The sequence below is a fragment of the Macaca fascicularis genome, chromosome 2 (genome assembly GCF_037993035.2).
Source record: "Macaca fascicularis isolate 582-1 chromosome 2, T2T-MFA8v1.1".
NCBI classification, from domain to species: domain Eukaryota; kingdom Metazoa; phylum Chordata; class Mammalia; order Primates; family Cercopithecidae; genus Macaca; species Macaca fascicularis.
Window position 1 is genome coordinate 110,295,421 of NC_088376.1, and position 12,513 is coordinate 110,307,933.

A 12,513-nucleotide genomic window follows, 5' to 3' on the forward strand; every position below is an offset into this window, starting at 1 on the left:
GTCATCAGTTAAGCTATTTTCACTTCTGTGGATCTTCAGTTGCTTCAGGCCATCTGGATGTACACGTGCAGGTCACTGGGGATATGATGACTTAGCTTGGGCTCAGAGGCCTAACAGGCCCCTTTCTCTAATCCCCTACTCAGTCTATGTAACCCTTAAACAAACTTAGGCCAGATCATATCCCCGGGTCTATTCAAACCCTCCCCATGGTTCCCCAGCTTGTCCAAAGAAAACCCACATCCTTATCATGGTCTTCGAGACCTGACTCTATCTGCAACACCTGACTCCATCTGTAACCCCTCGCCTCACGCCTCCTTGTTGCCTCTGTGACCCCATCTCCTCTATTCTACACACTCACTCAACCTCAGACACTCTGGCCTCCCTGCTGTTCTTCAGTCATGCCAGATACAGTCCTAGTTCAAGACCTTTGCATTTGCTGTTCCCCCTTTCTGAAACACTCTTCCCCTAGTTATGCCCTGTCTTGCTCCCTCACTTCGTTCAGATCTCGGCTCAAATAGTATCTTCTCAGTAATCCTCCCCTGACCACCCAATATAAAATTGCATTGTCCTCTACCTATATTCCCACCTTCCTCTCCCTGTTTGATTTTCTTCCTACCACAGCAGTTGTTGCCATCTAACATACTGTCTACTCTTTATTGTGTTAATGTCTATGTCCCTCCCTAAAATGGGACCTCATGCAGGCAGAGCTCTTTACCTGTTTTGTTCAACAGCACCTAGAACAATGTCTAGGACACTGTGGGTGTTGAATAAATATCTGTTGAATAAAAGAACTGAGAGAGATGAGACTCATGTCCAGCCCAGACTTTTTTTTTTTTGAGACAGAGTATTGCTTTGTCCCCAGTCTGAAGTGCAGTGGCATGATCTCGGCTCACTGCAACCTCTGCCTCCCAGGTACAAGCGATTCCCCTGCCTCAGCCTCCCAGGTAGCTGGGATTACAGGTGCCTGCCACCATGCCCAGCGAATTTTTGTATTTTTTAGTAGAGAAGGAGTTTCACCATGTTGGCAAAGCTGATCTGGAGCTCCTGACCTCAGGTTATCTGTACGCCTCTGCCTCCCAAAGTGCAGCCCAGACTCATTTATATTCACTTGTTGAGAGACTTTGTGTGGTTCCCTCCTGAGTCCAGGCCTGGGTTTCTACATTGGTAAAATGGGGAAGGGTGTGTGTGTTTTTAAGGGCCCATCTGACTCTGTTGGGTGTGATGGAGAGGCTATCTTGAGAAAACAGTGTGCTGCCCCCTCGTGACAAGGCGGACTCTTCCCCAGTACCATCAAGTCTTAGGCTTCTAACTTCCAACTCTGCTGGGAAATACATGTTAGGAGGGCATCCCCTGCCCCGGAGTCATTCTTTCTGCTGTCTCACCTCCACCAACCCATCCCCACCCTCAGCATTCGAGGCCTGTGAAGGTCCTCTTGGTCTTTGATGCCTTTCACACCAATCGCCTTTCATGTCACTGTGACCCTGTGTTATGGGCTAAATGTGCCCCCTCCATTACTCCCCATTTCATGTTTGAAGTCCTAACCTCCAGTACCTCAGAATGTGACTGAATTTAAAGGCAGGGTCACCAGGCTCAGGGATAAGATGGCCATTAACAAGCCAAGGAGAGAGGCCTCAGAAGAAACCAACTCTGCTAATACCTTATCTCAGACCTCTAGCCTCCAGAACTGTGAGAAAACACATTTCTGCTTAACCCACTCAGTATGTGGTACTTTCCTATGGCCACTCTAGCAAATGAATACACCCTTGAACTCACAGAATAATTTATTATTTTTTTAATTTTTTTGTTGTTGTTGTTGAGACGGAGTCTCGCTCTGTCACCCAGGCTGGAGTGCAGCGGCTGGATCTCAGCTCACTGCAAGCTCTGCCTCCCGGGTTTACGCCATTCTCCTGCCTCAGCCTCCCGAGTAGCTGGGACTACAGGCGCCCGCCACCTCGCCCGGCTAGTTTTTTGTATTTTTTAGTAGAGATGGGGTTTCACCGGGTTAGCCAGGATGGTCTTGGCCTCCCAAAGTGCTGGGATTACAGGCTTGAGCCACCGCGCCCGGCCAGAATAATTTATTTCATTTGTTGTAGTTCAACTCCAGAAGCACCATGTGGGGACAAGTTGTTCCCATTCCACCTTGGGAGTGGAGGCCAGGCGAAGGAAAGACAGTAGGGCCAAAGCTATCACTCTAGGAAGCTCATGAGGAAGGAACCCATCTGCTCAGCTCTCCTGAATCCTAGAGGCTAGCCAGAGCTCCCTCTTGCCTCGGCAATTTCACCTACCTGGAATGCCCATCTCTATAGATCTTCTCCATCTTGCAAGGCCCAATTTAGGGCTTCCTACTTCTCCCCTTCCTCTCTCACTTCCTGTTCCAGCCCATACTGAACTGCAACAGCTTAATCCTGACCCCTTGCTGGCCTCAAGTTTGGGTCCTGGGCTGCCTGTGTCCTGTGGCCAAGCGGCCGCCTCCTTCTTTGCTCAGTAATGCTATGATGTAGTCTCCCAATTCCCAGCCTGCTCTGGACTCAGCTGTTGTGCCTAGGTCTTGCAGCTCCCTTATGGCTGACCAGTGCTTCACCATCAGAAAGCCCCAAGGTAGGCTGCTTCATATTTTTGTATTTCACTACAAATTGTGTTTGGGCAGTTTTGCAGGGTGTGGGCCTTCCCGTAATTTCTTTCTTGTGTTTGTTTTGAGACAGAGTCTTGCTCTGTCACCCAGGCTGGAGTGCAGTGGTGCAATCTTGGCTCACTGCAACCTCCACCTCCCAAGTTCAAGCGATTGTCTTGCCTCAGCCTCCGTAGTAGCTGGGACTACAGCCACACACCACCATACTGAGCTAATTTTTGTATTTTTAGTAGAGATGGGGTTTCACTATATTAACCAGGTTGGTCTTGAACTCCTGACCTCAAGTGATCTGCCCACCTTGGCCTCCAAAAGTGCTGGGATTACAGGTGTGAGCCACCATGCCCGGCTTTGCCTGAAATTTCTCTACCTCTGACCAGGTGACCTCAAGATGGTCTTCCAGGCTGGGTGCAGTGGCTCATGTCTGTAATCCCAGGACTTTGGGAGGTTGAGGCAGGCAGATTGCTTGAGCCTAGGAGTTCAAGACTAGCCTGGGCAACATGGCAAAAACCCATCTCTACAAAAAATATAAGAAAAAATTAGCCAGGCCTGGTGGCACACGCCTGTACTCCAGCTACTAGGGAGGCTGAGGTTGGAGAATTGAGTGAGCTCAGGAGGCCAAGGCTGCAGTGAGCTGACATCACACCATTAGCACTCTGGTCTGGGCAAACAGAGTGAGACTCTATGTCTCAAAAAAATATATATATATATATCTTCCAGAAACAAACCCTTCTAGGATGCTAGAAGAACTGAGAAATTTTTCTTTCTCTTTAAATAAATTATTTGCAAACTCATATATATATATATATATATAAAACAAAGTTTACAATTTTTTTTTTTTTTTGAGATGGAGTTTCACTCTTGTTGCCCAGGCTGGAGTGCAATGGCGCAAATCTTGGCTCACCACAACCTCTGCTTCCCAGGTTCAAGCGATTCTCCTGACTCAGCCTCCCGAGTAGCTGGGATTATAGGCACGGGCCACCATGACCGGCTAATTTTGCATTTTTAGTAGAGACAGGGTTTCTCCATGTTGGTCAGGTTGGTCTTGAACTCCCAAATCAGGCGATCCACTCACCTCGGCTTCCCAAATTGCTGGAATTACAGGTGTGAGCTACCGTGCCTGGCCACAAAGTTTACAATTTCAAGCGTACAGTTCAGTGGCATTAAATATGTTCAGATTGTTGTACAGCCATTAAAGAGTAACTCTCCATTCTCCCCTCCCCCAGCCCGACAAACACCATTCTACTTTCTTTCTCCATAAATCTGACTAACTAGGTATCTCAAATAAGCCTAATACAGTATTTGTCCTTTTGCAACTGGCTTATTTCACTTAGCATAATGTCTTCAGGGTTCATTCATGCTGCAGCATGTAACAGAATTTCATTCTTTTTTAAGGCTGAATAATATTCCATTGTATGTACATACAACATCTTTATTCATGCATCCATCCATCAATGAATGGGTTGCTTCTCCCTTTTGGCTACTGTGAAATGATACTGCTATGAACATTCATGTAATTTCACTTTCTTCTGCTCTAACTCCAACTGGAATAAAGCTAGGCCCTTGACTAAGTCCTGAAAGGGTTTAAGGTCTCATAACAAAGGGACCTGGGCTCTACCTTGTGGGTGAAGCCTGTCTTAGAATCCCAGATCCCACATCCCACGGTCTCCACAATGTTTTGTTTTGTTTTTTTTTTTTTTTACACATGGTTTCACTTTTGTTGCCCAGGCTGGAGTGCAATGGCACAATCACGGCTCACTGCAACCTCTGCCTCCCGGGCTCAAGCGATCCTCCCGCCTCGGCCTCCTGAGTAGCTGGGACTACAGGTGTACATGAGCCACCACGTCCTGCTAATTTTTGTATTTTTTGTAGAGACGGGGTTTGGCCATGTGGGCCAGGCTAGTCTTGAACTCCTGGGCTTAAGCGATCCGCCCACCTCGGCCTCCCAAAGTGATGGGATTACAAGCATGAGCCACCGCGCCAAACATGGTGGTCTCCACATTTCATCTAGAACCAGTCAAAGGCCTTGACCTCGAGCTTAACACAGACCTGAACCTTTGCTCTTCCCGTTTTCCCTTATCAGTAAACAGTCCCACAGCCACCCAGCTGCACAAGTCAGAAGCTTGGAAAACATATTCGACGTCCTCATTCCCTTACATCCATCCATTCCAAGTTCTGATACTTCTGTCTCCTAAATATTCCTCAAATATTTCTCAAAGTGGGCAAAATATTTCTTTGCCCACTTTTTATTTCCCTCTGCTTTGCTACAATCACCTGTCTCCTGGAAGACTACAAAAGACTCACTGGTCTCCCAGCTCCCACTTTTGCACTCACTATCTCCAGGCCATTCTCTGTTACTTGTTTCTATTGTTACTATTATTTTGAAACGGAGTCTCGCTCTGTCGCCCAGGCTGGAGAGCAGTGGCGCGATCTAGGATCACTGCAACCTCCGCCTCCCGGGTTCAAGCGATTGAACCTCCAGCCTCAGCCTCCCGAGTAGCCTATTATTTATTTCTAAAAGTAGGTGATACAGCCATACGATTTAACAATTCCTGCTCTACAGGTCCTCTCTACAGAGTCAACAGGTGCTCTCCATTCCGTGGTCTCCTTCCAGATATTCTGGGCCTCCCTGGGAGCTCACCTGGCCGGATACCTTCCCCCACCCACTTTCCTACAGGGCCAGGGGCCTCCTCGCTCCGCTTGAGACGCTCCATCCAGGCGCTCCCTCCCTATCGTCCGTCTCCCTTGGGCACTGCCCGGCCTCCCAGGCTGGGCTGAGTAGGCCAGTCTCTGGTCAGTCATTCTTCTGTTCCAAAGCTCGAAAGCCTTCGCAGCCCCGAGAATGAAACCCCCTGCTCTCAGCACCGACTCCTTCAGGCCAGGTGGCCCCTCCGCACCCTCTCTTAAGCCAGTTTTCGCGTCATCTCTTCCCAGCGGCCCGCCTGCCACGTCATCTCTACCACAGCACCAGTCCTCCACGGCCCTTGACAATACTTGGGAGGGCAAGTTCATAGGTGAGTTCTCACGCTCTTCCTAGGAGGGAGGAGCGCGGCGGGAGGGGCCGGCAGACGGGCTTGGCCCGGGAGCGGGGAATAAGGTCGCTCCGCGCCTCTCAGTTTAGCAGAGGAACACTATTAACCCAGAAACCCTTTCGCTTCGGGCTGGCGAGCTCCTCCCCGCCCTACTCCCTCCGCGCGAAAAAGACTGAGCCTGCGCAACAGGGACTGCGCCTGCGCAAAAGACCACGCGGGCGGGGGAGGAAACTGCAACTCCCGGCAGGCAGGTGGTATTTTTCATTCCCTCCCGTGACCAGTGACTTCCGGCGCGAAGGGGCGGGGCTGGGCTTGTGGCTGAGCCAGCAGCTGCAGCAGCTACGGGAGTGGCCGGGTGGCCGGCTGGCGCCAGCCGCCATGGAGGCCGTGCCCCGCATGCCTATGATCTGGCTGGATCTGAAGGAGGCTGGTGACTTCCACTTCCAACCAGCTGTTAAGAAGGTGAGTTTGCCTTCCGTCTTCCCCCCCATCCGCCGCGTATCTCCGTCGTCTGCCAGCGCGTGACGCCCCCTGCGCGCCCATCACCTCAGGCCCCGTCGCAGGGTCCGGTGAGGCCAGGAGGGGCTTCCGCCAGTGTTCCTCAACCTGTCCCACACCCAGGGGCTCGCAGGCCATTCTTCTCCCCGATAGCCCGGTGCTAGCACCTGCATCCTCATCTGAACCCGCTTCCCGACTTCTGCCCCGAGTCATCCGCAGTTCCCACTGAGGCACCACACTTCCTCCTTCTGACGCTCGGGACCCAGTTCTGCCCCGCCCCTCCTCCATGGCTGGACCGCCCCGCGCGGGAGCGGTGGGCGGCCCTGACCGTGCGGATTCTTCTGCTGCGCCCGGCCCTCGGTGCACTGTCAAGTCCACGGCCCTCCTGGGACAGACGCTGGGGATGGCTCAGGGCGTGTGTTTAAGACGTGAGCCCCGGTGACCCAGCGAGATGCCCGACCCGTGCGGTGAGGGTTTGTTTTAAAATTGCTGCGATGCTGTATGGTCTCTCATTCGGGAGTCTCTTTGGACCAAACGATACAATCCCATGACATTTTTAGAGGGTTACTGCTTTTCGTAACCGACTGGAGGGCATAAACAGTGTTGTAGAGCTTAGAGAAATCTTACTGTGTTGGAAGAACAGACGGGCAGGTTTGGCGTTGACTAAGGCAAGGAACTTATGTGGAGAGGTCCAGGTATGGTGATTGAACACAGGTGCCCTCTGAGACATCCGCTGTGTTGGTAGCACTGAGGGCTAGATAGAGCAGAAGTGAAAAGGAACAACCAGGAGGCTGTCGCAGGTGGGGGGCCTTGTGGGCATAGCACAGCAGATGCCAGAGTAAGCCCCAGTCTAGATGGTGCACCACTTAGCGAGATGCTTGGGAAAACAAATAGGAAAAAGAAAATGGGTTTTGAAGTAGTTTCCCAAGAAGCTATCTCCCCTCTTCTCTCCATACACCATTGCCTTAGTTCAGACAGTGTTTGAGTCCATCATTTAGCCTCTTGGGCCCAGGAAATGAGGCTAATTGATCCAAACTTCTAGAATTTTGTTAACTGTTATCCATACGTAACTCTCTTCATCTGCTGCTGTTTTTTTTTTTTTTTTTTTTTTTTTTGAGACGGAGTTTCGCTCTTGTTGCCCAGGCTGGAGTGCAGTGGTGCGATCTTGGCTCACCGCAACCCCCGCCTCCCGGGTTCAAGCAATTCTCCTGCCTCATCCTCCCGAGTAGCTGGGATTATAGGCATGCGCCACCATGCCTGACTAATTTTGTATTTTTAGTAGAGACGGGGTTTCGCCATGTTGGTCAGACTGGTCTTGAACTCCCGACCTCAGGTGACCCGCCTGCCTCGGCCTCCCAAAGTGCTGGGATTACAGGCCTTCTTCTGCTCTTTCATAAAAATACAATTGGATGAATTTTTCTAAGACACAACAAAACTCCTGTTTTCTTTCTTCTTTCTTTCTTTCTTTCTTTCTTTCTTTCTCTCTTTCTTTCTCTCTTCTCTCTCTCTCTCTCTCTCTCTCTCTCTCTCTCTCTCTCTCTCTCTCTCTCTTTCTTTCTTTCTTTCTTTCTTTCTTTCTTTCTTTCTTTCTTTCGTTCGTTCGTTTTTGAGACAGAGTCTCACTCTGTCACCCAGGCTGGAGTGCAGTGGCGCCATCTCGGCTCACTGCAAGCTCCACCTCCTGGGTTCACACCATTCTCCTACCTCAGCCTCCCAAGTAGCTGGGACTGCAGGCGCCCGCCAGCACGCCCGGCTAATTTTTTGTATTTTTAGTAGAGACGGGGTTTCATCATGTTAGCCAGGATGGTCTCCTGACCTCGTGATCTACCTGCTTCGGCCTCCTAAAGTGCTGGGATTATAGGCGTGAGCCACTGCGCCAGGCCAAAACTCCTGTTTTCTATTTTACAGAATGGAGCCAGTATCTTTTTTTTTTTTTTTTTTTGAGATGGAGTCTTGGAATAGAGCCAGTATCTTTACTTTTCCATTAGAGTTCTTCCAGAGTTATCCCAGTTCTTTCAGCATTTATTGAGTCCCCACTGTGTTCTTCATCTACTGTGTGCATCTGATAGAGGTACCCTAGATTCTGTTCGCAGTCACTTGTTGTTTCCTTACCATACTGTTTCCTCTTCTGTGCCTTTGGTCATGGAATTCCTCCTGCCTAGAAGAGCTCTCATTTTGCCCTGTGGGGTGGTGAGGTGCCCTTCTTCAATCTCTGTGAATTCATTTTCTTGTCTCCCATCCAACTTTCAAGGTCCAGCTTAAGCTCTCCTTTCTGCAGAGCCTTTCTTAATCTTCCTACCTGGATTAATCTTTCTTTTCTCTTAATTCCTTAACTCTTTTCATCCTTTCCCTGGTGACAGTTATGTATACCGTGTTTTAACCCCACTGTTCAAGTGTGCGTTACCTGAGAAGTATCCCTGTGTTCCCCAGAGCCTAACAGTGTACCCTCTACATAGTTGGCAGTCAGAAAAATCTTTCTCAAATGATTGAATGACAGCTGAGAGGAAATTTAGAGATGGTGACCATAAATATATGGGAATGCAGTGGATAAGATCTTGGCCCACAAACTCCTAGGACGTATTTTTGTTTGAGTTTAGCCTTTGCTGCTCTGACCACTCACACGGAGCGGAAAGGGTATTGTGTGACCAGTGACTTCCCTCGAAGCACCTGGGCCTCCAGGAGAGGAGTTGCTCATTAGCCCTTTAGCCCGAGATGGTATCAGATATGAAACAATTCCTTCCATAGACATTGGAGGAAACTGTGCAGACACCACTGCAGCCTGGGGGACTCTTCCCAACCTGCACCCCCTTCCCCAACTGCAGAGCCCCTTCTCTGCCTTCTGCCACTGGTACCCTTGTCCTTCTTTATCCTTGCTCTGAGCTGTGGGAACCTCTGCCAGTGAATTGGAGCCGAGGGTTAGAATTTAATGTAGGATAGAAGGGTGAAAATTGGTTCTGTTTACATCAACTGGTTAAGTACTATGCTGAACCCTGATAAGCAGACAAATAAGAGACAGCCTTTTTTTTTTCAAGGAATTCATAAAGGAAATTTAAAAATTAGAGTGATGACAGTAATGTAAGAGTAGAAGTATTTGTAGGCCAGGCGCGGTGGCTCATGCCTGTAATCCCAGCACTTTGGGAGGCTGAGGTGAGCGGATCACCTGGTCAGGAGATCAAGACCATCCTGGCTAACACATGAAACCCCATCTCTACTAAAGCTACAAAATATTAGCTGGGCGTAGTGGCGGGCACCTGTAGTCCCAGCTACTTGGGAGGCTGAGGCAGGAGAACTCGGGAGGCGGAGCTTGCAGTGAGCCAAGATGGCGCCACTGCACTCCAGCCTGGGCGACAGAGCAAGACTACGTCTCAAAAAAAAAAAAAAGAGAGAGAAGTATTTGCAGTGTATAGAAATACCAGCCTAAGGAGGGGCCATCAGAGAAGGCTTGCCAGAGATGGGTTTTAAAGGATGAATAGGAGTTTTCCAAACAGGTAAAGGGGTTCGTTGTTTGAGAGGACTGGGCTTTTGACACATCTTTCATGGTGGCCAGGGGACATGCCTTCCATTAAGGCATAATGTGAAATAGAAGCCAGAAAAGCAGGATGGTTTTGAACTGCAGTGGCTAACTGTAGGTTAGGATATTGGACCCACGTAACTTGTTTTTTTGTGTTTTTTTTGAGACAGAGTTTTGCTTTCGTTGCCCAGGCTGGAGTGCAATGGCACCATCTCAGCTCACCATAACCTCTGCCTCCCAGGTTCAAGTGATTCTCCTGCCTCAGCCTCTCAAGTAGCTGGGATTACAGACATGTACCACCATGCCCGGTTAATTGTGTATTTTTAGTAGAGATGGGGTTTCTCCATGTTGGTCAGGCTGGTCTTGAACTCCCGACTTCAGGTGATTTGCCTGCCTCGGCCTCCCAAAGTGCTGGGATTACAGGCATGAGCCACCACACCCAGCCAGACCCACGTAATTTTTTTAGTGGGGAAATGCTACTGGCCCTTCATCTTCTTAACTTGTACTTTGGAGGAAACTGATGATGGATAACTCTTGTCCTCTTTATCAGTGAGTGATTTGGCCTCAGGTATTACTGTTTAAAGTTCTTTCTTCTTTGTGACCCAAACACTTGCCCTTAACCAGCTCTACTTGAGCTCAAGTCCAGCTCACTTGGACTGAGCTGTTAGACATTCATCCCTGATTCATTCATTGAACAAATAATTATTGAGTGCTTGTCATGTGCCAGCCCTGGGTACAGTGGTGACAAAAACCTGTGTCTTGGCTGGGAGCAGTGGTTCTCACCTGTAATCCCAAACCTTTGGGAGGCTGAGGCAGGTGGATCGCTTGAGTCCAGGAGTTTGAGACCAGCCTGGCCAACATGGTGAAACCCCATCTCTACCGAAAATACAAAAATTAGCTGGGCATGGTGGTGAGCGCCTAGCTACTTAGGAGACTGAGGTGGGAGGATTACTTGAGCCCAGGAGGTGGATGTTACATTAAGCCAAGCTCACACCACTGTACTCTAGTCAGGGCAACAGAGTGAGACCCTGTCTCCAAAAAAACCCCACAAAACCCTGTCTTCATTGAAACTTACCTTCTAGAAATCTACACAGTAACCCTCATCCTCAAGTGCAGGTGTACGTCTGGCTGGTAGCCACCCTGCCTGTCACTTGGCTTATCTTCATCTCCCTTCCTCCCACTCTGGCTAAGTTGATCTCTCAATCTCTACTTTCCCATCAGGCTGCTCATGGCCTGTCCCCAGCTCGCTTCAGCCTGCCTCTCTAACTTCACTCCCCAGTCCTCTCCTATGAGAACTTTCAGCTTCTCTTTTTCCACATCTGGTCACTGCCCTTGCTCAGGCCCTTCCTCAAATTCCCTTCCTCCTGTTTATCACACGGGTTGAACTGTACTTCATTAGGGTCCTCTTAGCTGCCCAACAAGTGTGAGGGCCAGAAATAAGAAAGAACTTTACCTTCCTCTGAATTCAGACTGTCTTGCTCTGCACCACTGGGCTAGACTGCACCCCACACAGTGCACACTGTTTTTTTTTCTTTTTTTCTTTTTTTTTTGAGACAGTCTCGCTCTGTCACCCAGGCTGGGGTATAATGGTGCAGTCTCACTGCAACCTTTGCCTCTGGGTTCAAGCAGTTTTTGTGCCTCAGCCTCCCGAGTAGCTGGGATTACAGGCATGTACCACCACGCCCAACTAATGTTTGTATTTTTAATAGAGATGGGGTTTCGCCATGTTGGCTAGGCTAGTCTCAAACTCCTGGCCTCAGGTGATCCGCCTGCCTTGGCCTCCCAAAGTGTTGGGATTACAGGCATGAGCCACTGTGCCTGGCCCACAGTGCACACTCTTGTTGCCTTTTTTTACTGTTCATTTTATTTTATTTTATTTTATTTTATTTTTTTGAGACGGAGTCTCGCTCTGTCGCCCAGGCTGGAGTGCAGTGGCCGGATCTCAGCTCACTGCAAGCTCCGCCTCCCGGGTTCACGCCATTCTCCTGCCTCAGCCTCCCGAGTAGCTGGGACTACAGGCGCCTGCCGCCTCGCCCAGCTAGTTTTTTGTATTTTTTAGTAGAGACGGGGTTTCACTGGGTTAGCCAGGATGGTCTCGATCTCCTGACCTCGTGATCCGCCGGTCTCGGCCTCCCAAAGTGCTGGGATTACAGGCTTGAGCCACCGCGCCCGGCCTTACTGTTCATTTTATTCACATCCAGGTAGAAGCCTGGTTTTTCAGGTTTATGGAATTTTTTCCCCTTCCAGATTTTCCATGGGATGGCTGGCTCTTGAAAAACTAACTTGCACATGTATGTACATACACAAACACACACATAGAAAGGTAAATAAGAGGACTAGAGGCCTTAAAGGCCCTTGGCTGTTCAGCAGTGAGGGGCATGGGACATTGCCAGTTACCTGTGGTGGTGACCTGTCTTATCTCTTGTCACAGATTTGGAGTCACCCAGTTGGTCTGCCTATGCCTGTCTGTTCACTTGTATTTGTAGCAGAACAGCTCCAGGCACAGATGACCTGGATTGTCCATTCTTCTCTTACTTGAATCTCATACACCAGAGGCCTATATCCATTTCACTTAAGAGTTTAGACCAGATTCTTTCCTTTACTCAGTACGTAATAAAATACCTGTGTATAGGGAGTGCTTAACAAGCATTGGTTTAATGACCTAGTTTAGTTCTAGGACCTTCTGGGAGAAGACTCAGGTTACCTGTGTTGTTCAGACAGGCAAGGGGCCATTCAGAAAAGATGTGGGAACGAGGCCTTGAGTATTATTGCAGGGATTAGGCAAGGGGAGGATGAAGGTATGTTCTTGTCCCCAGTACTCTTGGCCTGTGGCGGTTTTCTTTCAG

At 49.4% G+C, this 12,513-nt stretch overlaps 1 protein-coding gene across 3 annotated transcripts in view; it reads left to right on the top strand.

The window, feature by feature from the left end:
• The first annotated feature begins 5,955 nt into the window (after positions 1–5,955).
• Positions 5,956–12,513, top strand: part of PTPN23 (protein tyrosine phosphatase non-receptor type 23) — a 33,344-nt gene continuing 26,786 nt past the window's right edge. For 2 of the 3 annotated variants that reach the window (XM_074031960.1, XM_005546958.5), the window contains exon 1: positions 5,956–6,120. Coding sequence is in view for 1 of the 3 variants with exons in the window: in XM_005546958.5 (XP_005547015.3) it covers positions 6,037–6,120 (84 nt within the window). In the remaining 2 variants the exon portion in view is untranslated. Of the gene's footprint in view, positions 6,121–6,442; positions 6,624–12,513 lie in introns of those variants that run through there. The other variant, XM_015445805.4, reaches the window with a different exon arrangement.